General features: G+C 39.5%; 1 protein-coding gene across 2 annotated transcripts in view; it reads left to right on the top strand.

Moving 5' to 3' along the window:
- Nucleotides 1-948: 948 nt before the first annotated feature.
- Nucleotides 949-26,783, top strand: part of Paip2b (poly(A) binding protein interacting protein 2B) — a 29,678-nt gene continuing 3,843 nt past the window's right edge. The window contains exons 1-4 of one of the 2 annotated variants that reach the window (XM_042699761.1): nt 949-1,108; nt 1,739-1,811; nt 18,209-18,357; nt 25,975-26,151. In XM_042699761.1, coding sequence (XP_042555695.1) covers nt 18,220-18,357; nt 25,975-26,151 — 315 coding nt within the window. In that variant the 5' untranslated portion in view covers nt 949-1,108; nt 1,739-1,811; nt 18,209-18,219. Of the gene's footprint in view, nt 1,109-1,738; nt 1,827-18,205; nt 18,358-25,974; nt 26,152-26,783 lie in introns of both variants that reach the window. The other variant, XM_042699762.1, reaches the window with a different exon arrangement.

The following is a 26,783-nucleotide window of genomic DNA, read 5'->3' as shown; positions in this document are numbered from 1 at the left end:
TGTAATCCTAGCTACTCAGGAGACTGAGATCTGAGGATCACAGTTCAAAGCCAGCCTGGGCAGGAAAGTCCCTGTGAGATTCTTATCTCCAATAAACTACTCAAAAAAGCTAGAAGTGGCACTGTGGCTCAAGTGGTGGAGCACCAGCCTTGAGCAAAAGAAGCTGACACAGCGCCAAGGCCCAGAGTTCGAGCGGCAGGACTTGGGGAAAAAAGAAAAAAAAAGTATTTCCACTTCCTGAAAAATAAAATTGAAATCCTCAGTCAACGATTGGATGTCCCAAATCCAAGGGGATGGGGAAGGTTTTGCTTAAAGCACCAAAGAAGGCAGATTTCTTTCTAAACATGTGGAAGTGCCTTCAGCTTCCTTAGTCTCCCAAGTAAGCAGACTCCCTAATTTTCTGGGACTAAACAAAGCCACATTCGAGCCAGTTTTACTCAAAATCCGGTCTAGGTAATAGACAGCAAGGTAAATCCCACTAAAGCCAGTCTTTCCACCACCCCTGCCCTCCTCCTTTTACACTGAGTGGCTAAACTGTGTAGGAATGGCTGCCCTTTCAGCCAATGGACGAAGCAGAAGCAAAAGCCTGTGTAAACAAACCTGGAGTTGCTGCTCTTGAGCTCCTCCCCCACGTTGGGGCCGGCCGCATACTTGGCCCAATGCCTATCATGGGTTAACGTAACGTCCTTTCAGCCAATCAGAGCCAGGGTCTCCCGCAAGGCGGTGTTCCACCGAGGAGAACGAAAGGACATACATTAAAACCAATCACAAACCGGAACTTCTGAGGGAGTGGGTGGGCACTGCTTTACATGTAGACCAATAAAAATCACATATTCTCTTCTAGGCGCCTGAGCGGCATCCTCTACGGCCCAATAGGTGAATGGGGCGGTGCCCAGCAACCAATAGCTTGGTTTCGGGGGCGGGGTGAGAAGCCAGTGTGCAGTAAGAGGTAACCAGGAGTGTTAGTGGCGCTTGTCCAGTGCTGAGGCTTACATTTTGGTACTAGAGGCCGAGACTGTCCTGGTGACGGCGTTTTTCGAGGGGCCGGCTTTGACTTTCCTAGGAGTGGCAGAGTACAGTCCAGAGGAGAGGCTTCTGATCAGCCCAGGTGAGTTCGGCGTCCGGGCTGCGGGGAAAGGACCGCCGGATCTCGGGGGTGAGGGGTGTCTCTGCGCCCCTCTTGCCGCCGCCGTCAAGACTGTGAGGGAGCGGCGCGCGCCCGCTGGAGAGCCTGTGAGGAGAGGAAGCCCGCGGGGTCCCAGGTCGGGGCCGCCCGAGAGAACGGGCGTCCGCTTGGGTCACCCCTGTCCCTTGGGATCCCACTGGGTGCCGAGTCCCTTTTTCTCTCACACATACTCTGTTTATCTCAATCCTCTTCTAACACGTGGATCGAGTTCCTGGGCTTGTGATTCCTGGTACTAAGGTCAATACCGCGAGGCAAACTGACCAGTGCCGCACCGCACCTCGGCCCCGCGCCCTTTCTCCTGGCGGAGCTGTGAGGAGTTGCGTGTGTGGCCCCTCCCCCATAGAGGGCGCCCCCCCTCCCACGCGTTTTCTGCGTTTCTGCTACTCCCTTTTACTCGTCCCTTATTCTTCATCCGTCATTTGACACACAAACCCTCGCGACTGCTCCTTACAAGGTCTTCCACGAGTGAGTCCTTTAACCCCTTCTCCCATCACCCATAAATTTCACCTGCACCTTTCTTGGAAACCAACATTTACTACTTGGTTCTTTTAGGTACTTGAAAGGTGAACGCCAGAGAGGCAGAAGTTGAGACAAGCCAAATACACTGAGCTGGGAGCTTTACAAGGTTGGGAACTTAAATAGGATTATTATTTATTATTTTGCTTGAGATGGTATTTGATCGTTATACCTTTCTTGGATACCTCAGTAAAAGTTCTTTTGATGGTAATTGGTGACAATGCAGGTGAAAAAGATTATTGGCAGCAACAGATAAAATTTGTCATTGTTTAAGTGGATGGAATTGGATTGTGTTTTAAAGAGCTTAAGTAAAAAAAGCCTAAGAGTTTCCAGTGTAAGGACCTGGCCAGCCTAGTTTGTCATAAAATATAGGAAATACTGCAGCATCGTTTGATTTGATCACCAACCTATGAATGAATAGTAACAGTGAGTCTGTTTAAAAACAACATTGCCCATTCTATTTTTATAGAGTATTGGTATTTACCTTCATTATGTAGTCATTTGCTTTCCAATTGTGCTGGTTCTAACCATATGTTTCTAGTTAATCACAGTATCTTGTACTTAAAGAAAATTATGCTGAGGTTCTTATGGGGAGAAAGCTAATGTAGCACTCTTGGTTTTGAAAGAGGTTTAAGAATATTAAGAAATTGGACAGTGATGATTTTATTGTGAAAGAGGAAATTGAAGTGTTAGAGTAAGATCGATAGGACTCAGGCTGTGTGTATGACAGATAGAGGGGAGGGGAAGGGATGGACATAGGGAGAGAGCTAACACACATATACATATATATATATATATATATATATATACATACACACAAAACCTTGTGTATCATCAGTGTTTAGTCTCATGATTTTATATAAACTGGAATTGTTTTTGTTAGTTTTCAGTAGAGAAATGTAAGCTATGACTTTAACATCATGTTCACTATCTTAGCTAGAAGCTTGAAAGCTATTGTGAAAAAAATCTTGTTTTCTTTATCCTACTTGTAACATATCTATATATCTAAATATCAATCTTCTTTCCTGTGTTTTGTTATGGTAAAATTTTATCTTGCATTTGTAGATCTACGTCATAATCTAATGAGCCATATGTTTGAGGCTTGTTAATATTATTCTAAAGAGAGCAAGATCTTAAAGCCATTCTAACAAATGCCACAGTATTAAAAATAAAAGTATTCTGGGCTGGGAAGGTGGCTCAGTGGTAGAGTGCTTGCCTTGCATGCATGACGCCCTGGGTTCGAGCACCACATAAGCAAAAAGAAAAAAAAACCCGAAGTGGCGCTGTGGCTCAAGTGGTAGAGCACTAGCCTTGAGCTGAAGAGCTCAGGGACAGCGCCCAGGCCCAGAGTTCAGGCCTCATGACCGGACCCCAAAAAATAAAATAAAAGTATTCTATAATAAGATTATAGCAGTTATCAAAGTCATGGACAAATTGGACATCTCTGAGTTAGTCACTGTTTTGAATTGATATGAATGCAGTTGAAAACCAGTTATTGCCAGGCACCAGTGGCTCTTGCCTGTAATCTTAGCTACTCAGGAGGCTGTGTTCTGCGGATCTCAGTTTGAAGCCAGCCTGGGCAGAAACATCTGTGAGACTCTTTACCTCTAATTAATCACACACACACACACACACACACACACACACACACACGCACGCACGCCAGAAGTGGAGCTGTGCCTCAAGTGTTAGAGTGTTAACACACACACACGCACACACGCACGCACGCCAGAAGTGGAGCTGTGCCTCAAGTGTTAGAGTGTTAGCCTTAAGCAAAAGAAGCCAGGGACAACATCTAAGCCCTGAGTTCAAGCCCCAGGACCAGTGCGCATGCGTGCGCGCGCACACACACACACACACACACACACACACACACACACACACGCACGCATGTACACACGCACACAGAGAACCAGTTATTTCTGTGTTGTGTTTTCAGGTATATTTGTGTTCAGTAATTACTGGTTTGCAACTTTAGAGCATGTAGCTATAATGTTTTCCTAGAGACCTGGACTTTGAAGAGTTCACAGTTTAGTGAAAAAAGGCCTAATAACCAATTAAGTGCAAAGAGAGGTTCTGAAGTTCAGGGTGTGTACAGGGTACAGAGAAGCACCTATGTTCTGGCCTTATCTCCCAGGGCTCTAGACTTCCTAAAGTGCCATTTCCTGATCTACCTGTCTTACATAGACATAATTTTAAATCCTAAAAACAACTCATCCTGGTAGATTGTTTTCTTTATTTTACAAAGGAGAAAATGAGGTTGAAAAGTGCTTACCTGAGGCCGCCCCCACTAACAGGTGCTGGAGTTAGGATTTAAACTGTGTCCCATTGACCCCAAAATTAGTTTCTTGCACCGCACTGCCCCCTACTGTCTCTGTGCTTTTACCATTTCTGTATAAGAGCCAACCAAGAAGGCCCAGTATCATGCTTTATTCTACCCTAGTTTGGGATGTATGCAAGGAAGAATCCATTTTTTGCCACTACATACATATCTATGAATAACCCCCGAAGTACTACCAGTACTAATTTTAGGGCCACACATAAATTTTATCAGCAAGGCAAATGTGCAAATATGAGATTCACAAATAATAAGGGCCAATTATGCTTGTGGGTGACCCCTAGATACTATTTCATGACACTCTACCAAATCCTCCATAAAATATTCCTATAGCTTCTTTGGTAATTTTTCCAGTTATTTATTCATTCAGCAAGTATTTATGAAGCACTATAAATCATACTCTGCTTTAGATGGTGGCAAACAAGATAGAGACTGAGATTCTACCCTGTAGATTCTAGTAAGAAAAGTAGATAGCTAAGACTGGAGCTCAGGGAGAGGTTCAACTATAAATTTACTTAACCAAAACGAAACGAGGTGTGCTACCTCTTAGTTCACATCCCCAAGAATACTTCCAGAACATTTCTGTTCTACTCTTGTACATAAACTCTTCCAAACTTCTCTCCATTGGCCTATGTCAACCCGTATTTTCATTTGTTGATTTTTGAGGACATTTGCCCAAGTAACTGGTAGAACTACTATAGAAGAATCATAATTCTGGACTCTGTCAACTATCAAGTGATCAACTTTGGTTAAGGTCTTTGAGTCTGTTTCCTAATTTTGTTAAAAACTTGTAAGTTTCAGGGAAGAAGTAGGTATACTATTAACTTGGTGATGAGGGTAGACATAAATGTAAATGAGAGATCATTTCATCATCCATGTTGTTTTTTGGTTTGAGTGCATTTGAAACTTTATTTAATAATAGTTTAGCAGTATTTAGGATAGGATTTGAGCTCGAAAGACCTGTCTTCTTGCACTTTGTCCATCAACATTTTTATAACATCTGATTTGATTGATCTGGAAACTTCTAAAATGGAAGAACCCTGTATCAAGCAGAATTTTTGAGCCAAAATAGGCTCTCAGTTGTGAATTACTTTCAAGTTCAGCCTGTTTGTTGTCTTTAACTGAGACACTGAGTCTTACTTACTCTAATTCAAAGAAATTGGATTGGTTTCATTCATCATCTATGTCACAGGTTGCAGCATGAGTTAGAAAGAACTTCTTGCAGATAGTTTCTTTTCTTCAGAAGATAACTGAAGGGTACCAGTCCTAGGGTTTCCTGTTGTTCAAAAGCTTATCTAACAAAATTATAGTGTTTAAACAACACAATAATTGGCATATGTTAAATCTTAAATATATCTTCTTGGTGTTATATTTAATATTATTATAATGTGATTGTATGTTCATATGGCTATGTCTTCTTTATTAGACTTCCATGAGCATCTTGAGTTTTGCTTGGCCTTTGCCTACCACTTATTTTTCCTTCCCTTTGTAGTTAAGATAATAGACATACACTGAATGCTTAGTTTGGGCCATTGAGATGGATTTTTCTGACTATTGCCTCAGCAGCCCTATAGTCTCAACCTCCCACCCACATGGCTCTGGTGACAAGAAGGAGGGTCTCATTTATGACAGAGTTGGCTTTGAACCTGGATCCTTCCAATCTTAGACTTCCAATTAGCTAGGATTACATGTGTGAGCCACTAGATCCTGGCCAAAGAAATTGTTTACATTCCAAAATCAGTTTGCGGGCAGGGAAGGTGGCTCAGTGGTAGTGCTTGCTTTGCATGCATGAGGCCCTGGATTCGATTCCTCAGCACCATATAAGCAGGAAGTGGCACTGTGGCTCAAGTGGTAGAGAGCTAGCCTTGAGCCGAATTACTGAGGGACAGCGTTCAGGCTCCATGACTGACCAAAAATAAATAAATAAATAAAAGAAATCAAAATCACTTTTCACTCTGAATGATACCACCCTTCTTTATTTCCTGAAATCTTTCATGGTATAATTTCTGTGGAAATCTGTGTATATCTTCTTAGTTTAGTTTACAGTAAACTTATAAAACCCCAGAGAGATAATGAATCTTCCAGTAGTATGAATCATAGACACACATCTGAGGATTCCAATTGGAAGTTATTGCCTTCAACACCAATATCCTTCCTGGCTGATGGCCTTTGGATGGAGGGTAGGGGTGGGAGTGGGATATCCTGGGTTACACAGGATATCCTCAAAGTCCCAGGCCTGCCAAATTCTTTAGGTATTCTCATTTTTGCTTTTAGAACTTTTTTAATGCATATAAGCATTTTAAAAAGTAGAACTATATGATACTTAGTAGACACTATGCTGAGAATGAACTATACAACTTGTAGGCAGGAGACAGGAGGGAAAACCTGGGAGAGAGTGAAAGCAGGAGTGACATTGTCCAAAAAAAAATGTACTAATTATCTGACTTACAAAACAGTAACCCCTCTGTATATCGCCTTTATAATCACAAGTTTTGCTTTTAAAAAAAATGGAGAACTGTAACATAGTCATTTTTTCTTTCTTTCTTTCTTTCTTTCTTTCTTTCTTTCTTTCTTTCTCTCTCTCTCTCTCTCTCTCTCTTTCTTTCTTTCTTTCTTTCTTTCTTTCTTTCTTTCTTGCTCTCTCTCCCTTCCTTCCTTCCTTCCTTCCTTCCTTTCTTTCTTTCTTTCTTTTTCTTTTTTTTTTTGCTGGTTCTGGGCCTTGAACTCAGGGCCTAGGAACTGTTCCTGAACTTCTAGCACTCTACCACTTGAGCCACAACACCACTTCCCACTTTTTCTGTGTATGTGGTACTGAGGAATCGACCCCCCGGGGCTTCATGCATGCTAGGCAAGCACTCTAAGCCACATTCCCAGCCCTCCTCATTTTCTTATTTGGTGTATTTTTGGCATATTTCCCTGGCAATACATTTATCCCAGTATCATCATTTTAATAGTTAGACATGTATTAAATTAATCATTGCCCCATACCTACCCCTGCCTGGTGAATGTCTTTGTACATTTCATACTTCCCAGAAGTAGAAAAAAGAGTAGAGGAAAAGAAAAAAGTAAGTAAAGGAAAGGAGTATAAAAACATTTGGAGGGTATTAATATAAAATTTCAAACTATCCTCCAGCAAAATGGCTTCAGTTTAGAAAATGCTTTTCTTTAAATCTTTTCTCACTGATTAGATGACACCTAGTCCAGGGTTTTGTTTTGTTTTTTTTTTGGGGTCCGGTCATAGGGCCTGAACTCTGGGCCTGGGCGCTGTCCCTCAGCTCTTCAGCTCAAGGCTAGCGCTCTACCACTTGAGCCACAGCGCCACTTCCGGCTTTTTTCTTTTTGCTTATGTGGTGCTGAGGAATCGAACCCAGAGCCTCTGGCATGCAAGGCATGCGCTCTACCACTGAGCCACCTTCCCAGCCCCTAGTCCAGGGTTACATGCAATTTTGTGTTTACTTTATAATCTATCTTATACTATTGAGTTGATACTATTTTAATAGTTTTCATTTCATTCTTTCTGTGTTGTTATGAGTAAGACTGGAGTATTAGTGATTTGAACTTGCTTGGCTTGCTTGGTCTACTGGCATTCTGCCATTTGAGTCAGGCCTCTGGGCCTTTTTATTCTGTTTATTTTGAGATAAAAAAAATCTCAATTTTTTTCTCAGGCCAAAGTTTCTAATCACAGCCAAAATGACAGGCACATAACACCACACCTAGCTTTTGCTTTTTTTTTTTGTCAGTTATGGGGCTTGAACTCTGGGCCTGGGTGCTCTCCCTCAGCTCTTCAGCTCAAAGCTAACACTCTACCACTAGAGCCATAGCGCCACTTCTGGCTTTTACTGCTTATGTGGTGCTGAGGAATCGAACCCAGGGCTTCATGCATTCAAGGCAAGCACTCTACCACTGAGCCACCTTCCCAGCCCAACACACCTAGCTTTTACTGGGTGGCCTTTTTTTTTTTTTTCTTCAGTCCTGGGACTTGAACTTAGGGCCTGGGTACTATCCCTGAGCTTCTTTTTTGTTCAAGGCTAGCACTCTACCACTTGTACCACAGTGCCACTTCCAGCCTTACCTATTTATGGGGTATTAAGGAATCAGACCCAGGGTTTCATGCATCCTAGGCAAACACTCTACCACCAAGCCACATTCCCAGCCCATACTGGTTGGCCAGATCTCAACCTTCCTACTCACTATGATTACAGGTGTGAGTCTAGCATCTGTTAATTCTTGGTCTTGCTGAGAAATCAAAGTAATATTCAGTAGTTACACCTTTATCTTACTTTCTGTTTGAAATGTGTACATTGCATAGAAATAGGCGTTGTTTTTTTTTCTTTTGTGCTAATTTTGTTTAGTTTGATGTGTTGAACTACCTATATGCAAATAATTAGAAGCTTTCTTCATTTCTTTATGTTTTGAAACAGTTGCTTGGGAATTGCCAGCTTTTTGTTTTTTGTTTTTGGGTCCGGTTGTGGGGCCTGAACTCTGGGCCTGGGCGCTGTCCCTCAGCTCTTCAGCTCAAGGCTAGCGCTCTACCACTTGAGCCACAGTGCCACTTCCGGCTTTTTTTTTTCTTTTTGCTTATGTGGTGCTGAGGAATCGAACCCAGGGCCTCAGGCATGCAAGGCAAGCGCTATACCACTGAGCCACCTTCCTAGCCCATTGCCAGCTTTTTGAAATGAGGTACTCTCTGAGCCATAGGTTTATTTTGCCCATTCTTTTTTTTTTTTGGTCCGGTTGTGGGGCCTGAACTCTGGGCCTGGGATCTGTCCCTCAGCTCTTCAGCTCAAGGCTAGCACTCTACCACTTGAGCCACAGTGCCACTTCCAGCTTTTTTCTTTTTACTTATGTGGTGCTGAGGAATCGAACCCAGGGCCCCATGAATGCAAGGCAAGCACTCTACCACTGAGCCACCTTCCCAGCCCCTGTTTTGCCCATTCTTTAAATTGTAGTTGTCTCATGGAAATGAAGCTATGTGTGTTGATGTTAATATTTTTGGTTTGATAGAATCCACTGACTTGTACATGCTAAACAAGCATTACCCATGAACTATACCCCCAGCTCAAAGTGAACTTTTAATGTAGTAATTTTGGTGTTTAGAGGAGCATAACACAAGTTAGTTTTATAGTGAGAGCTTAGTTTTGTTTACTAGTCGGTTTTTGGTGTCTCTTTTTTCTATCTAGGCTGTGATGTTAGTACAGAACTATTAAACTCATTGTCCCAAGGCTTACAAGATCCTTAATAACATTGGACAGATCTAACTGTTCATTTTGTAGCATTGTAGATACACAAAATGTGTCTAGGGTTCCCACAGAAAGCAAGAAGTAATGAAATAAACTTTTGCCAAGCTTAGAAGCTTCTGAAGATAGGTTATCCTCATTTTATTACTATCTTGAAACTATGAAGATGAAAAAAATTCATACTGTTAACTCCTTACTAGGTGTAAGGGAATGTTCTACTTCCAGTTTTCTGGTGGTTAATTAGAGATACTTCTGGTTTCTTCTGAGTAGTTTATTGGAGACTTTTCTGTCCTTCAAACTGTGATCCTCAGATCTCAGCCTCCTGAATAGATTACAGACTTGAGCCACCAGGGCCTAGCTGTGATTATACTTTTTAACAAAATTTCTCACTGTAGGTTGTTTTCTTATTTAAGTCATAAAGATAAAACAATTAGATAAAGGGAAGGTGAGAGTAGTAAGAAGTTATTTTAAGCAAATACCTTTACTTCATAGCTAGATAAAATACACATCCTCCCTGGCTTTCTACCTACAGAAGAAAACACAATGTTTTCCACCTGCTAAGTACCTTAGTTTCTCAAACATATGCATCATAATCATCTGGAGGCCTTATTACAACACACCTCAGTTGCAGGTCTAGGGTGGGGCCTGAGAAATTGCTTTTCTGATAGGTTGTCTGGTAATGCTGATATTACTGGTCCAGGCACTACATTTTTGAGAACCACTGCTGTTTACTACATGTAAATTGTAAAATTCAAGTTCAGAAAGAAGCTTTGTTTGGTCTTGGAGTATAAGAAACACACTAGGTATGGAACACATCCAGCATTGTTTTGAGTTCAGGTAAGAGAGACCAGAGAGACATTGTAGACCTAGTCAAATAGAGTTAGTCAATAACCTTATGAAAATAGAAGTTCTTTTTTATTTATTTGTATTTATTTCTACTTCTTTTTACCCTGACTTTAGAAAGAACAAGTGTACTTTTTCTTAGTTCTTTTTAACTGATAAAGTGTTTTTTAAGTGCTTATTAAATTGAAAGTTTTATTTATATGTTTTTAAAGATGTTAGCCATATTTATTGTTAAGGTTTGGCCTTGGTTTTTTAAAAACAATAATTTGAGAGAATAAGAGCAACTTTTTCCATAAAGAAAAATCACTAGAACTATTTTATAGTCCTACTGGAATATTGGAGAATGTAGTCTGTTTCATAAAATATCATATGTGCTAGACTTAACTTTTTTTTAGTGACTATTCATTACATTGTTTGTGGTGATCCTGGTAATTGTTGTAATCCTTTTGAAGATGAAAAAGGTCAAAATCATAGTCGTAGCCTAGGGACTGCAAACTGGAGACAGATCTGAAGGAATGGAGATACATATATACATATATACATGTCTGCTGCCCACAATTTTGAGTTGTTATTTAGGTATCCGTGATGAATGTAGGTATAATATGAAGAGAAAGGAAACTCTGGAAGCCACACCTTTTCGTAGAGGAGTTTTGCTTCAAGTTTTTCTTGCTTGTCAACTCTGTAATTTCTATTGCTCTTCGGCTATTAGCCTCAGTTTTCAAGTTGACCAGTTACTGCAGGCTAGACTGGAGAAATTGCTGTATTACATACTGTGGGTTGGGCAGATTCCCCAACCTTTTTTTAAAAAAAAGAGTTTGAATAAGCAAAAGGGACTGTAGAACTGCCTGTAAATTGTAAAAATCTAGTTCTGAAAGAAGCTTTGTTTCATCTTGGAGTATAAGAAACACCCTAGGTATGGGACACATCCAGCATTGTTTTGAGTTCAGGTAAGAGAGACCAGTGAGCCTCCCTCCTTGTGCTCAAGGCTAGAGTTCTACCACTAGAGCCACAGAGCTACTTCTGGCTTTTACTGAGTAGTTTATTGGAGATAAGAGTCTCACAAACTTTTCTGCCCAGCTGACTTTGAACTGCAATCCTCAGATCTCAGCCTTGCCTCAGATCTCAGCCTTCTGAGTAGCTAAGATTTACAGGCGTGAGCCACTGGCGCCTGGCAGCAAGGTGTTTAATGAACTACAGAGACTTCATTGGGAAAACCAAGTTAAAGACAGCCATTGCCTTGTAGGATTATTGGGAAAATTTTAAAAAGAGGATGAAGCTAGGTGTGATAGGATACACCTATTCTCTCAGAGCCTAGAAGGCTGAAATAGAACTAGAATGGGTCAGCCAGTTTGGGCTAAGTAATGAGTTCAAGGCCAGTCTGGGATCCATAGCAAGATCCTGTCTACAAACAAAAGAATGTTAGTTCAGTGCTTATAAGAGTTATTTTTTCTTCTTGTCCTTTCCACTTGGTTATTTGTTGTCTCTCTATACTTAATTTACCCAATGAGGCCTTCTCTTGAGCTAGAGGCTATGGGGAGCTAGCCTTAAATCGTTTCCTAATTCATGACCTACTTTAGTTCCATTCTTACAACTTAGACATAAAATCCTGTCTCTTCAGTGGTTTACACAGAAAAATCCATAGGCTCCTAAGCTTTTAGTGGGCCTATCAGTTTTACCAAAGGCCTTAAAGTGTAATCCAGTTATTAGGAACTTTCACTCTGTAAAGGATACCACTTTTTTTTTTCCAATGTTCATTGTTTTCCCGTAAGCCTGAGGGTCTCTGGTTTTTCACAGACACACATTTCTCCAACAAATTAACTTTAAAAGTTTCTTCCACCCAAAATATTGCTCTTTTTGGAAAGATTCTAATGAATAAAGTCTTTACTTCATTATATACATATTTGGGCTGTTAAGCTCTCCTTTCCCCAGTGTGCTATGGAAAACAATCCTTTTTCCAAAAATATATTAAATAAAATGAAAGTGGTCTCTTTTGATAATTTTTTTGTTACAACTAAAACTGGTGTGGATTTCTTCCAATTTAAATAATGCTATGATTGAGCTTTTATACATTGCCTGAAGCTAATGAGAAAAATGTTATTGTTACTACATGCTAAAATAGTAAATAAGAGCATATTGAAAGTTTCCAAGCATGAGCTTTTTTTCCCTGTTGAGTAGTTTAACCTATCAAAACAGATTTTTGAATGGCCTGGTCACTGGTTTGGGCGAATATGTTTATACTCGATGAAGAGTTCTGTCATAAACCTTTGCCACTGAGCTACATAGAGAGACTCTGTCCTAGAAAACCAAGGGTTGAGAAACGTAGGTAGAGGCTTGCATAGCCATCCAAAGCCCTGAGTTTGATCCTTAACATTGAGGGTAGGGGTGAGGGAGCTTTATCACTTCTTAAGAGTAGTAAGTATTCTTAACCCCTGAATTTGGTACTTTATTTGGTCCTATTATAGTACTGTGTGTTTTTTTTAAGATGAATAGATTATGTCCTCAGAGCATAGTTGTAAAACACTTTATTAGTTTTTAAACACTGTACAATTAAATTGTTGATGGATTAATTACTAGTGTTTGGAAAAACCTGCACTTTCCAATTTTGTAGGAAACATGGGTGGAATGGTATAAAATACAATCCAATACTGTGTCAACACTAAGGGAACGACTTTCTTGGTATTGATAGTACCCTATCAGTGTTTGCAACTGCTTTGATGTATTAAATTAAGTTTAGTGATCTGAAGGAAAACAAACTCAGTCTCTTCTATACATGTTCACAATACAGATCACATCTGTGATTCCAAAATTTGTGAAGATTTCTCCTCACAAGCAAGTGAATCATTCTATAGCAGACACAAACTGGGCATCTCCTAATTTAATTATACTCTGACATTTTGCCTGCAGATAGCATGCAGCAGGTCCCACAGATTAGATGCTTTGTCCTACCACACTGCTTCCACTTTAGATACCAGTTAGTTGAGAGTTTCACAATTCCATCCTTGAATTTAATTAACTTTCTAAACCAGCTCACAGAACTTTGCAGGTTTACAAGTTGACTATAAAGAATATGTTATTGCTAGGTGCTGGTGGCTCACACTTATAATCCTAGCCACTCAGGAAGCTGAGATCTGAGGGTCACCATTTAAAGTCAACTCAGGCAGGAAAGTCCGCAAGACTCTTATCTCCAATTAACCACCAGAAAACTAGAAGTGGCACTGTGACTCAAAGTGGTAGAATGCTAGCCTTGAGTGAAAAAGTTCAGGGACAGTGCCCTGAGTTCAAGCCCCACAACGAACAAAACAAAAAAAAAAGGGGGATGAGTGTGATCAAAGTAATATTATATGCATGTTGTAAATATTACAATTAAACCACTTTGCACAATTTATGCTAAAAATTTTAAATAGATATGCACAAAACCCATACAAAAAATTTTTTTTTCGGTCATGGGGCTTGAACTCAGGGCCTGGGCACTGTTTCTGAGCTCTTTTGCTCAAGGCTGATGCTCTATCACTTTGAGCCACTTCCAGTTTTCTGGTGGTCAGTTGAAGATAAGAGTCTTATGACTTCCCTGCCCAGGCTGGCTTTGAACTGTAGTCCTCAGATCTCAGCTCCTTGAGTAGCTAGGATTACAGTCATTAGGCACCAGAGCCTGACCCACAGATAAATTTTTTAAAAAGAGTATTTTATCAGACACAACTATCCAGCTGAAAAGGTATATAGATTGAGGATTGGAAGGATTCCATGGAGTTGGAACACAGCACCCTCTCAGGATATGGTTGAGTTCTTGTTCACCTTCCTGCATGCCTCCACATGTTTACCTGTTCACCAGCTCTCTGAACCCTGCCTCTTTGGGTTTTTTTAAATGAAGATTTCATTGTATAACATGACTATAAAGAACTATGTGACAATGTGATTGGACCAAAAGGATATGATCTAATGCTAATATATTGGAGAAATCCAGTAAAGCTTGTCTGTTCAGATTCTTCTTGGCCTCTCTGTGCAGCATTCTCTTTTCTAGCTATGGGGGAAGACTCTTCTTAAATAGGGATATCTTTGGTCTACGACTAGACAAGGTAAGCCAGAAAATTTCTCTGTAGCCAATTTCAAGAGAGAGGAAGATTATATTTTTAGCTTTTATGACCTGCCAGGAAAGAGAAATTGTAGTTTCTGTGGCCTGCTTTAAAGAAAAAAAGGAAGCGGTAAAGGGAGGGCAGAATGTCAGAGAAAAATTTTCTTTCTGAAGCCTAAAGGACTTCTGCATTATAACAAAAGACTGAGTGGAGGGGGCTAGTCTGTGGTGGAGTTCTTGCCCAGGATGTACAAGACCCAGAGTTCAATCCCCAGCACTGGAAAAAAATGAATAAAATAGAAAAGATAAAATGACTATTTTTGCCTTTCTTACTCTGAAGCCAAACTGAAATAATAAAGGTTATGATTGTTAGAAGCCTTCAAGATACAGATGTCATAAAATCAAAGGTAACATCCCCACATTCACTTATAGTCATTGTCCATCCCCTTTCTCATGAACTAGTACATCTGTAATTTGCTGTCTGGGCTTTGCCTTGAATCAGAAGGGTTATTCTTTCTCTGCCTTCTATTTCCTCACAATCATATTCACTCAGGGTTTATTATTTTGGACAAAGAAAGATGCTCTAGAAAATTGAACTCATTTTCCATGGATGTAACATAGTAACAGAAATCACTGCACTCAAAAAAGTCTTCGGAAATAAAAGTACAGTATAACCTGCTACCCATTGAAGTTGAGGACCTCTGAGAGTCTCTGTACTTGCATACTATCTATACAGAGTTGCCTGTATCTATCTAAAATATGCAAGAAAGATATATTTCATACTAAGTGCCCTACTTAAACCTATGGTAAATTAAATTAGTTCTATTTTAAATGAAATTATTTTGGAACTGTCAGTGAGTCATTTTTCCATTTATTCTCTTTTCATACTTATACATAATGAGGTTTCTGATGTCCATAGTAGATAGGAAATTGTAGAAACTTTAAAGATGATTAGCAGGAATTCTTTATACTCAGAAGCAGATAAAACTTTCAGGAGTATTGCCAAGATGGAAAAAAAGAGGAAAACAATTTGTTAGAGGAAATGTAAAGAAAGCCCTCAGGTAGATGGGAATAGGCTTGAAATTGTGAAGGAGAAAAAGGAAAAAATTATCATAGCACAATTAAATGACAGTTATTTATGGGTTAACTAATGTGATGAATTACAAAATGTATAAACCTCAGTCTTGTTTCTCAAGAGTAGAGAATTTTAATTGATAGGAGAAAAAAATTGCATTTGAAAGAGAACAATTAAATGATAGCATTAACATTATACTCTGTAGGTACAGTAGCTTAGAAGCAGGAAATGAGTGAATTGAGCCTGGAATGATTTTTAGGGAACAGTTAAGATTTAGATAAAAGAGCAAAAAGAGATGTACATGGTAGCAAAAATACAGAGATCGAGAAACCAAGTAAACAATTATTTAGTATATACAGGACTTTTATTTTTACTAATTATTTGTCATGCTGGTTTCTTCCCCCCCTCCCCACACTCCCTCCACCCCAGTCCGGTCGTGGGGCCTGAACTCTGGGCCTGGGCGTTGTCCCTCAGCTCTTCAGCTCAAGGCTAGCGCTCTACCACTTGAGCCACAGCGCCACTTTCGGCTTTTTCCTTTTTGCTTATGTGGTACTGAGGAATCAAACCCAGGGCCTCAGGCATGCAAGGCAAGCGCTCTACCACTGAGCAACCTTCCCAGCCCCAAATTATTTTATTTATTTATTTATTTTTTGGGTCCAGTCGTGGGGCCTGAACTCTGGGCCTGGGTACTGTCCCTCAGCTCTTCAGCTCAAGGCTAGTGCTCTACCACTTGAGCCATAGCGCCACTTCTGGCTTTTTTCTTTTTGCTTATGTGGTGCTGGGGAATCGAACCCAGGGCCTCAGGCATGCAAGGCAAGCACTCTACCACTGAGCCACCTTCCCAGCCCCTGTCATGCTGTCTTTGATCTCAGAACTTTGCACAGTAGGCAAACTCTGAGCCACTGAGTTACAAATCCAGCTCTGTGTTCACCTTTAAAAACTACAGACAGACATAAAGAGCTATAAAAATAAATAAATAAATAAGGCTAGAGGGGATTAAGGCAACATAATAATTTTTTTCTCAGGCCTGGCTTGAACTCAAGGCCTGGGTACTATCCTTGGGCTTTTTCAGCTCAGTGCTAGTGCTCTACCACTTGAGCCATAGCTCTGCTTCTGGCTTCTGCCTGGGCTAGCTTTGTACCCCTATCCTTACATTATATTCAAGCCGGGCATATATCTTAGTTATATTTTAATTTATAGCTCATTTTATAATTGTGTAAAAACTGGGACAAATGCAATAAAACTTCTTACAAACAGTAAGGAAAAGGAACACACACACACACACACACACACACACACACACACACACACACACACACACACACAAGTATACACCTCAGTAGAAAAAATGGCCAAAAAATATGAAAATATTCAGCCTCACCAAAAATCAGAAAACTGATAACAGAACAATCCAGGTTTTTCTCTTAGGAGACTAGGAATGGCTTAAAAAATAACATGAATTTGGGAAAACTGACCCTTACACACTACCAATGGGAATTTAAATTCTTGTGGGAATGTGGCAACAAGTAAACCTAATCCTCAGTATTCTACCCAGCAGTTTTTTTTTTCTAGGAGAGTTTCTAAGGAAATTTAAAAAGATAAACAGAAGCTGTTCAGCCAAACTATCATACAAAACATCAGTCATACCTACAAAGAACAGTATTGCTATAGTATCATAGAAACAAGGGGAAAAAAAAAAACTAGAGGTGTGCCTCAAGTGGTAGAGTACCAGCCTAGTAAGTGCAAGTTCAAATTCTAGTACTACCAAAAATAGAGAAAGGGGGATGGGAGAAAGAGAGGAAGGACAAGAAAAAACAAATGGTACAACATCATAGAACCTGTTACTGAGAATGGGTACCTTGGCAATGTTTGTGTATGTATGTATCTACAAGTACATAGCTGTGCCTGGAGGTCATATGCATCACATTGTTAGTTGCTCTTAACTCCATATAATTGAACAGTGAATTTTTTCTCCTTGTTATTAATATAATGAACAGGAACTATTTTGAAACTTACATATTAAAGAACTATAAGGCTTCAGAATCTGAATAAAGAGCAGGTTCTTAACGATGTTTATTTTTATTTTTTTGCCAGTCAGGGGATTTGAACTCAGGACACCTGACTGTTGTCCCTGACCTCATTTATTCTGCACAGGACTAGTGCTCTACCACTTAGAGCTACAGCACCATGCTGGTTTTCTGGTGGTTAATTGGAGGTAAGGGTCTCACAGATTTTCCTCCCTAAGCTGGCTTTGAACTTCAATTCTTATATCTCAGCCTCCTGAATAGCTAAGATTACAGGCAGGAGCCAGCACCAACTGGCTTCTTACAGTGTTTACTAAAAATACATTTTTGCTGGACTCTAATAGTCCATGACTTAACCTAAATACTCAGGAGGCTGAGATTCAGAGGATTGTGGTTTGAGGCCAGTCAAGGCAGAAAAGTTTGTGAGACTCCATCTCCAAAATAACCAGAAAAAAGCAGAGGTGAAGGCATCATGCAAGTAGTAGAGCACCAGCAAGGAAACTAAGCAAGCATAAGGCCTTGAGTTCAAATCATAGTACCAAAAAAAAAGCATTTTTTCTATTAAAAATTAAAGACTAAGGATGTAGCTCAAGTAGTAGAGTGAGTGCTCTGAGTTCAAACCTCAGTACCACTCTCAAAAAGCAAAAGTTAAGGAAGCTAGTCCAGATTAGATTCTAGGATCTTTAGGAATTTGTCATTGGAAAACTCCTACCTCTAACCCTAGCTTATAGTACTTGTCTAGAAGAACTAGGCCTAAATATTTTTTCTCTCTTAATTCTTGAAGAACAACTGTGTTTCTGTTTATTAAGTTAAAAAATCTGGCTTACAGCTAAAGAAACTCTTGAAAGAATATAGATGTTCTAGACTTACATTTCTTTGATTTTTATATTCATTTTCCCCCTTCTTCTGTTCCTGTTCAGATTCTTCCATAATGAATGGATCCAGTGTGGCAAGTACATCACCCAGTGTAAAATCCAAAGAAGACCAAGGGTTAAATGGGCATGAGGAGAAGGAAAACCCATTTGCAGAGTACATGTGGATGGAGAATGAAGAGGATTTCAATAGGCAGGTAAAGAAAGAAGTGAAAGATTAATGATAGTGTTTCCTATAAACTGCAGTAATCACATGGCAATCACACTAATATTGATAGCCCGGGGCCCTTAAGTGGCGAAGGTTTATAGGCAGAGCTGACAGACTCAGAGGCCTATATCTCCAAATTCCTGCAAACTAGAGCTTACTGCCCTGGGTTCCAACTACCAGGGGCTCAGCATTCACCAGATAATGAAATGATTAGTTCTGATTAGCAGCAAATGATAACAGCAGTCAGCTTTTTTCATGTTAATCAGTTCACCCCACTCTAGCTATGAGAAAAATCACTAACAAAGTACCACTTGGGAAAACACTTTCATTGGGCTCAAAATTGCAATACTAGAAAGTAGCACAGGAGACTATCTCTGGGCTGACTAGAAAAGCTTGGTTATATAGGCAAGAGGAGGGGAGATGTGGCACACAAATGGAGGATTGTAGTTTTATCAATCACAGAATAGCTTCCAGCTCTACCAAACACAGGTCTTACATAAAGACCCATCAAAAATCCTGTATTACACCAGTTGCTAGCTTCTTGCCAAATTACTGAGGAAGTGCTCCCTCTTCCTTCTTAAATGAGATGCAGGGTCATCCAAATTTCACCCAAGCATGTGTTGCCTGGGATGCTGCCTTCAAAGGCCGGTACAGGTTTTCTAGAATGCTTGTAACTAGGACAAGGCCTCCTGGCAAGGTATAATGGCTTCAGTTACAGTGATCCTTGAAGCTGGCATGTTCTCAGAGTAATCATACAGAGTAATCATATAGTGTAAGAACTAACATAACGGTAGTCTGTCCTGTTACCAAATATGGGCTACTTAATGACATTTCCCTGCCAAGCATAAAGGAAGGGTCTATCCACTACCATTTTTTTTTAATCTACTGCCATTTTCAAAGGCTTTAACTGCAGGTCAGCCAAGCCTGAGGTTTCACTCATTCACAGGAACAAATTATTATAGAGTGCATACAATAAAGACTTAAAGTACAACATAAACATGTCTCAATATATGTAGCTCAACAGCTACACTATTTTACTGTTTGTTACAAAATAAATAATAAATGGGTACTATTGGCAGTAAAATAACTTAAAAATATTTGGAGGCCTCATCTGGAATGATCAAGAAGCATCTTCAGGTGGCATGAGACCAGAATGATCATATATACTTATAATTTTATATTCATTTTAAAAAGGCCACAGCCGACCAATGGCTCAAGCCTGTAATCCTAGCTACTCAGGACACTGAGTTCTGAGGATCGTGGTTCAAAGCCAGCCAAGCAGGAAAGTCTGTAAGACTCTTATCTCCATTTAACCACCAGAAAACCGGAAGTGACTTTGTAGCTCAAGTGGTAAAGCACTCACCTTGAGCTGAAGAGCACAGGAACAACACCCAGGTCCAGAGTTCAAGCCCCACAACCAACCAAAAAAAAAAAGATTAATCAATTGATCTAGAAGTCTTGATAATGTCTAGCTTTGTAGGGATCTCCACACTGTGACGATGTGTAATTTGTATTACATAGTAACTCCTGCAGAAAAGTGCCTCATTCTGGCTATATTTGTTTATTGAGCTTCTTTAGAGGACTGTAAACTACTGGAGGAGATTGCTATAATTTAAATCCAACAAGACTCTCCCTGACCCAGAGAACCATTATAGCTGAGTTCCTTTATCCTGCCCTGACTTGTGTTAATCCTAGGAACTACTGTGGTTCTCTCTACAAAGATCAATGTGAAATTAATTGCATGCATTGTGGACACAGAATGGTAGAGAGTTCCTTTTTTTATACTTTGGGGATTGTATTGATTTTTATTTGCTTATAGGAAATATGAAAGTCTGAAGTCATCTTTAAAAATAATATAACTGGTTAACAGTGGCTCATGCCTGTAATCCTAGCCACTAAGATTGTTGAGATCTGAAGATCAAAGTTTAATGCCAATCTGAGCAGACAAATCTGAAAAACTTTTATCTCCAATTAACCAGAAAAAAAAGGCCAGAAATAGAAGTGTGGCTTAAGTGTTAGAGTGCCAGTCTGGAACAAAAAAGCTAAGCAGAAGCATGAGGCGCTGAGTTGGAGATCCATTAGTGGCATAAAACAACAAAACAAATGTGGACATAATAGATATTTAAGAACTCTGAGTGAAGGTATATTTTCCATTTGAGAGTAGTTGTTTGGCTTTTTTTTTTACCTACCTGTTTTATTTTGTCTTTATCTAGCTCTAACTGAAAAATAGGTTGTTGAAAGTATAAATCATTTCTCCTGGCCTTGGAAGGCCTCACTGATATCCTTTTAATCCCACTGATTAGGATTGGGACTCTTAAGATTCAGATGTCCACACTGTAGATCCTCTGTGAACTCTGTGTGCAGGAGTTTAGTAAACTGAGGCAGGATGGGTGGAATAATACTAAAAACTAGTAACTTTCAGAAATATAGACAAGTATAGTTATTGAAGAAAGACAGTTTAGAAGCTCTGAACACTATAACTTATTTTTTTCACTGAGAAAAATATTTTAATACAATGAAATATGGTTATGTGAAATGAATATTTGAGAATGAAATTAAGTTTTTTGGGGGGGAAGGGGGATCCGGTCGTGGGGCCTGAACTCTGGGCCTGGGTGCTGTCCCTCAGCTCTTCAGCTCAAGGCTAGCGCTCTATCACTTGAGCCACAGCGCCACTTATGGCTTTTTTTCTTTTTGCTTATGTGGTGCAGAGGAATCGAACCCAGGGCCTCAGGCATGCAAGGCAAGCGCTCTACCACTGAGCCACCTTCCCGGCCCCTGAAATTAAGTTTTAAATTTTGTATTTTTAAGTATTAAAATCAAGAAACTTTATAGATGAGATATACTTAAGTGGTTTCCTCTACAATCATGAAACTGCACACTGATGATTCAATCAATCATTTCATGATTATGTTCAAAAGTAATCTGTATATATATCTCTTTTCAGTTAAGTAAGCATTAAATTGACCACCACATTTATGAAAGACACTTTTTCACTATAATCTAACCTCTAATCCATTCTGTAACAATACTTGAAGATGGCTCTCTAGTTTGAAAATAAACATCTAACACTCTCCTCAGAATGGTAGAATTTCTTGAGACTCATATTCCTGATTAACTGTAAGCTACAATCTTATCATGACACTTTGGTAAATTTCTGTTGATGGATGTAAAACAAGAAAGGAGTGAATTTGAATTACTGTTGCTAGATTAATATGCAAAAAATTCCAATAATTCAATCACTTCCTCTCCTTCCTTCCTTCCTCCCTCCCTCCTTCCCTTCCTTCCTTCCTTTTTTTCCTTCTTTGCTTTTCTTTCTGACAAGATGTAGCCCAATCTGGCTTCTATCATCATCCTCTCTGGTGCTGAGATTAGAGATATGACTGACTATAACTTATTTTAGAAAAGCAATGACAGCTTCAAGGATTGTGTTCCAGGCCCTTAGAAGGATTGAGCTAGTTAATAATTGGATATTCAAATTCTCTTAACCCTAATAATTCATAGGTAATATTAGCTTGGCAACATTGTCTTGAAACTGTTGCTCTATATTCAGCCAGAAGATTGAGAATTTCAGGAACTTTATTCATTTGAGAGCCAGGAATATTTTGGATCTAGGATTTTTATTGATGTCAGTTCTTCGTAAACCCCTGCAAGCTGGACGTTTCTTAACAACCATCAAGTTCTTTCATCTTATTCTCTCTTCTTATTTTATTGCAAAGTCAGAAGATACTGTATCAAAGTTACTAGCTAGTTTCCAAATTCTTCCTCCTTAAAATTCAACTCAGTTGTCATGATGGGCAAAAAACTTTTCAGACCTTAAAAAGTAAGAGTGATGGTCACTGAGCTTTTTGAAAAGATATCTTTTAGTGTGAAGTTAATAGAAATGGAAATGGAGTTTTGAAAGAAGAAAGGATTTCAAAAAAGGTATATCACTCAAGATCTTAGAAAGTGTAACTCAGGAAAGAAAGGAAGAAGTAATATCAACTGTGTTAGTTATAGTTGTGGATGGTTTGTATCTCCAAAAATACACACAGAATTTTTTTTTTTTTTGGTCTGGTCCTGGGGCCTGAACTCTGGGCCTGGGCGCTGTCCCTCAGCTCTTCAGCTCAAGGCTAGCGCTCTACCACTTGAGCCACAGTGCCACTTCCAGCTTTTTTCTTATGTGGTGCTGAGGAATCGAACCCAGGGCCTCAGGCATGCAAGGCAAGCGCTCTACCACTGAGCCAACTTCCCAGCCCCTATACACAGAATTTTTAAGATAGTTTTTATTTTATTTTTCCAAGTATTGGGGCTTGAATTCATGGCTTCATGCTCAGCTCCTTCACTGTTGGCTAGCTCTCTACACCTCTGTTTCCAGCTTTGGTTAATGGAGACAAGAGTCTCATGGACTTTTCTACCTGGGCTGGCTTAAAACCATGTTTATTAGATCTTGGTTTCCTGAATGGCTTGGATTACAGGTGTGACCTACCGGTGCCTAGCTACACACATAATTTGTAAGACAGGAGAAATGAGTTAAGTTGGGATAAAAAAAATTACTTAAATGCAGTTTGCAAAATGTGCTGTCACTATGATGTAGAAAGAGATGAAAATGCATAATGAATATTTTGTGTGTCGGTATTAGAGTTTGAATTCAGGGCCTATGCACAGTTCCTTTAGCTTTTAGCTCAAGGCTAGCATTCTACCACTTGAGCCACAACTGTATTTCGAGCAACATTTTGGTAGTTAATTGGAAATAAAAGTCTCATGGACTTTTCTGTCTGGACTGGCTTCAAACCACAGTTCTCAGATCTCAGCCTTTTGGGTAGCTAGCATTACAGGCATGAGTAATTAGCACCCAGCCATAATGAATTTTTAAATCCTTTGAGTAATATATGCACACACACACACACACACTAGATAGATAGATAGATTTCCTGACTCTTATACTAAGAAAATTGGTTATTGCTATAGTAAGGGAAACAGATTCACATGGACAAGGACATAAATGAGAAATATCTCAAGTAAAAAATTTCAGAGAGGGTATATATAAAAGAATGGATAGAGAAAATTCCAGGTTGACTTCAAACACAAATTTATAAAAAAAATTGTTGTATTTCTTTTTAAAATTTCATAAACATACAGCTTACTTGAGATCTTTTTTTAGTGTGTAGATAATTGTGAGGTTGAAGTTGAAATAGTTTGCTTAAGTCTTGCTACCATTGACTTTTCTTTTGAATACTTAAGGTACCCTATACAAGCTAATTTTAATGATTACTTTTGTTTGACCTCCACCCTGAAGGTGGCGATAGTAAGCTATGAATTTGTCACCAGGCAGGCTATAGGAAAATAATTCGCCAGATATGAAGCGAGTCTGTCTTGTTAAAGTCACATTAAAATCTGTAGAGTTAACCGTACTCTGTAGTAAACGTTGTCTACAAAGAATTCTGAAATAGCCTAGATATATTTATTGTGCTTTAATTTGGGGCAATATTTAAGGATTATGGAGTTTTTTAAATTATTTTTTAAATATACAGAGGGGTTACAATTACAGAGGGATGATATTCAGAGGGGTTACAGAGGGATGATATACAGAGGGGTTACAGTTACATAAAAGTAAGGTAACTTTGTTGTTGTTATTGTCTTTTTTCTTTTTTGTCAGTTGTGGGGCTTGAATTCCAGGCCTGGGTGCTGTCCCTCAGATCTTCAGTTCAAGGCTAGTACTCTACCACTTGAGCCACAGCTCCCCTTCCTGCAGCTTTTTATACATTCATAATTTTTTTTGTTTGTTTTGTGTAAGACCACCAGTAATGGGGATTTGAACACAGAGCTTGGCACCTGCTAGGCTGATAAAATACTGCTGAGCCATGCCTCTAGGTCTCGTTTTTCACTGGCCATTTTTAGGATAGGGTCTTGCTTCCTGGTCATGTAGGTGCTTATTTTTTTTAATTTTTTAAATTGTTATTATAAAAGTGCTGTACAGAGGGGTTACATAAGTCAGGTAAAGAATACATTTCTTTTTGGACAATGTCACTTGAGCCTCAGGTTGCCTGTTTTTAGACTTCTCATTGCTACAATCACAAGCATGCCACTGCATCCAAAAGCTTTCCTTCCATAGAGAGGAAATATCATGGATTCTTCTACCCAGGCTGGCCTGGTACCTGGATACTCCCAATCTCAGCCTCCCATGTACCTTGGAATGATAGTAGGTACCCAGCCATAGATTGAAAAAGTGCCTAAAAATCTTTTCTGCCCTGGCTGGCTTTGAACCATGATTCCCCTATTTTCAGCTTCCCAAGTAGCTACAATTGTAGACCTATGTCACAGTGCCTGGCTCATAAATTTCTTTTTGTTGCAAGAATACTGCATTAATAACATAATTTTCTAGTGCTATACTCAGAAGTGTTCTTTATATCTTTCTAAAGTTCTGAAAGTATTTTTTTGCCATGGGGGTCTCATTACTAGGAAAGTAGGCCAAGCTGAGAATTGGTTTTGATTTAATCTCCAGTGTCCAAGTAGTAGGCTTAATGACAATACTTCCTACATCTTTTGCATACTTCCTATAAAATGGAGAATTTAAGAAGATTCCTTCTTTACGTACTCAAACGGGGTATGTTGGGGTCAAGGGGGAAGGGGTAAACAAATGAAGAGGGAGAATGCAGTCAAGAATGCAATGTAGCTGGGTGCTGGTAGTTCACGTCTGTATTTCTAGCTACTTAGGACAATGAGATCTTATGATCATGGTTCAAAGCCAGCTGGGGCAGGAAAGACTATGAGACTCTTATCTCCAATTAACCACTAAAAACTAGAAGTGGCACTGTGGCTCAAAGGAGTAGAGTACTAGTCTTAAGCAAAAGAGCTTAGGGACAGCACCCAGGCCCTGAGTTCAAGCCCCATGACCAACAAAGAAAGGAAAAAAAAAGAATCCAATGTATATCCTACAAAATTAAGAAGAGTGAGGGAAAGGGTGGCTAGAAGAGGGATGGATAACAAATGTTGAAAGGGATGACACTGATCAAGCGACATTGTATTCATAAACTTCTTTGTTAATGGCAACTTATTTATATAACTACTTAAAGATAATAAATAGAAAAGCTAAAAAAACCCTTTTTTAACAAGATCAAGAAAAGAATTTCTAAAAATGATTGTCCATAAGACTATAACTGAGGGGCTGGGAAGGTGGCTCAGTGGTAGAGCACTTGCCTTGCATGCCTGAGGCCCTGGGTTCGATTCCTCAGCATCACATAAGCAAAAAGAAAAAAGCCAGAAGTGGCGTTGTGGCTCAAGTGGTAGAGTGCTAGCCTTGAGCTGAAGAGCTGAGGGACAGTGCCCAAGCCCAGAGTTCAGGCCCCACAACCAGACCCAAAAAAAAAAAAAAGACTATAACTGAAAAATATTTGCATGAATATTACAGCTCTGAAAAGATCTGTAAAGGCCTGAAATTTCTGTTACTTTGAATAACTATTTCCTCAGTCTCATTGTTGAAATTATATTTTTTCTAACTGTTTTTTACAAGTATCTTAATACTTAGAACCCATAGAGGATCATTGTGAGTTATAAAGACTTCTGAAGGAAAAGGTTGGGGAAAACCCTGGACAGGATGTGCATCTGAGCTACTGCCCTCTGCTTGCAGGTGGAAGAGGAGCTACAGGAACAAGACTTCTTGGACCGCTGCTTCCAAGAGATGCTTGATGAGGAAGACCAAGACTGGTTCATTCCAGCTCGAGACCTGCCTCAAGCCATGGGACAGTTGCAGCAGCAGCTAAATGGATTGTCAGTCAGTGATGGCCATGATTCTGAAGATATTTTGGTAAGATGTAGCTCCACAGATGATGTATAAGAAGAATATAGGGTTTGGAAATCAGACTCTCAGATTTCTCTTGAGTTGCCCTGTCTTATCTCTGAGATAGGCATTGATGAAAAAGTGCAATGAAAAGATGGACTACTCATCAAAGAGCCCAGGAAATAGTGTTGTTGCCAACATTACCAACTTTTATCTTCCCTTGGTGGATTTCTCAAAGGAGCTAGGATACCGGATAAAAATCTGATTCTTTTTTGTTTAGTTTCAAATGATCATTTGCGATGGTCCCTCTCTTATACTATCTGCATTATATACTATAGTTCTGAATGATTCTGTTCATTGTGGAAAGAAGATCGTCTCAAGAAGCTATTTTCTATTTAGAATTAAACCCTATAAGTGAATTTCCAGCCTCTATGTTCTATGAACTTTATATAGTTCTCATACAACTCATATTTTGAATAATTATGCCTGGAAGTTTGCCAAGATTTGGAATATTTTTTGTTTTTTCTTTTGGTTAGTCATGGGGCACTCAGGGCCTTGGCAATGTCCCTGAACTCTCTCTCTCTCTCTCTCTTTTGGTTGGTCATGGGGCTTGAACTCTGGGCTGGGCGCTGTCCCTCAGCTCTTCAGCTCAAGGCAAG

This window comes from Dipodomys spectabilis, unplaced genomic scaffold (genome assembly GCF_019054845.1).
Source record: "Dipodomys spectabilis isolate Male_0828 unplaced genomic scaffold, ASM1905484v1 ptg000262l, whole genome shotgun sequence".
NCBI lineage: Eukaryota > Metazoa > Chordata > Mammalia > Rodentia > Heteromyidae > Dipodomys > Dipodomys spectabilis.
This window is presented reverse-complemented; position numbering and strand designations above follow the sequence as displayed.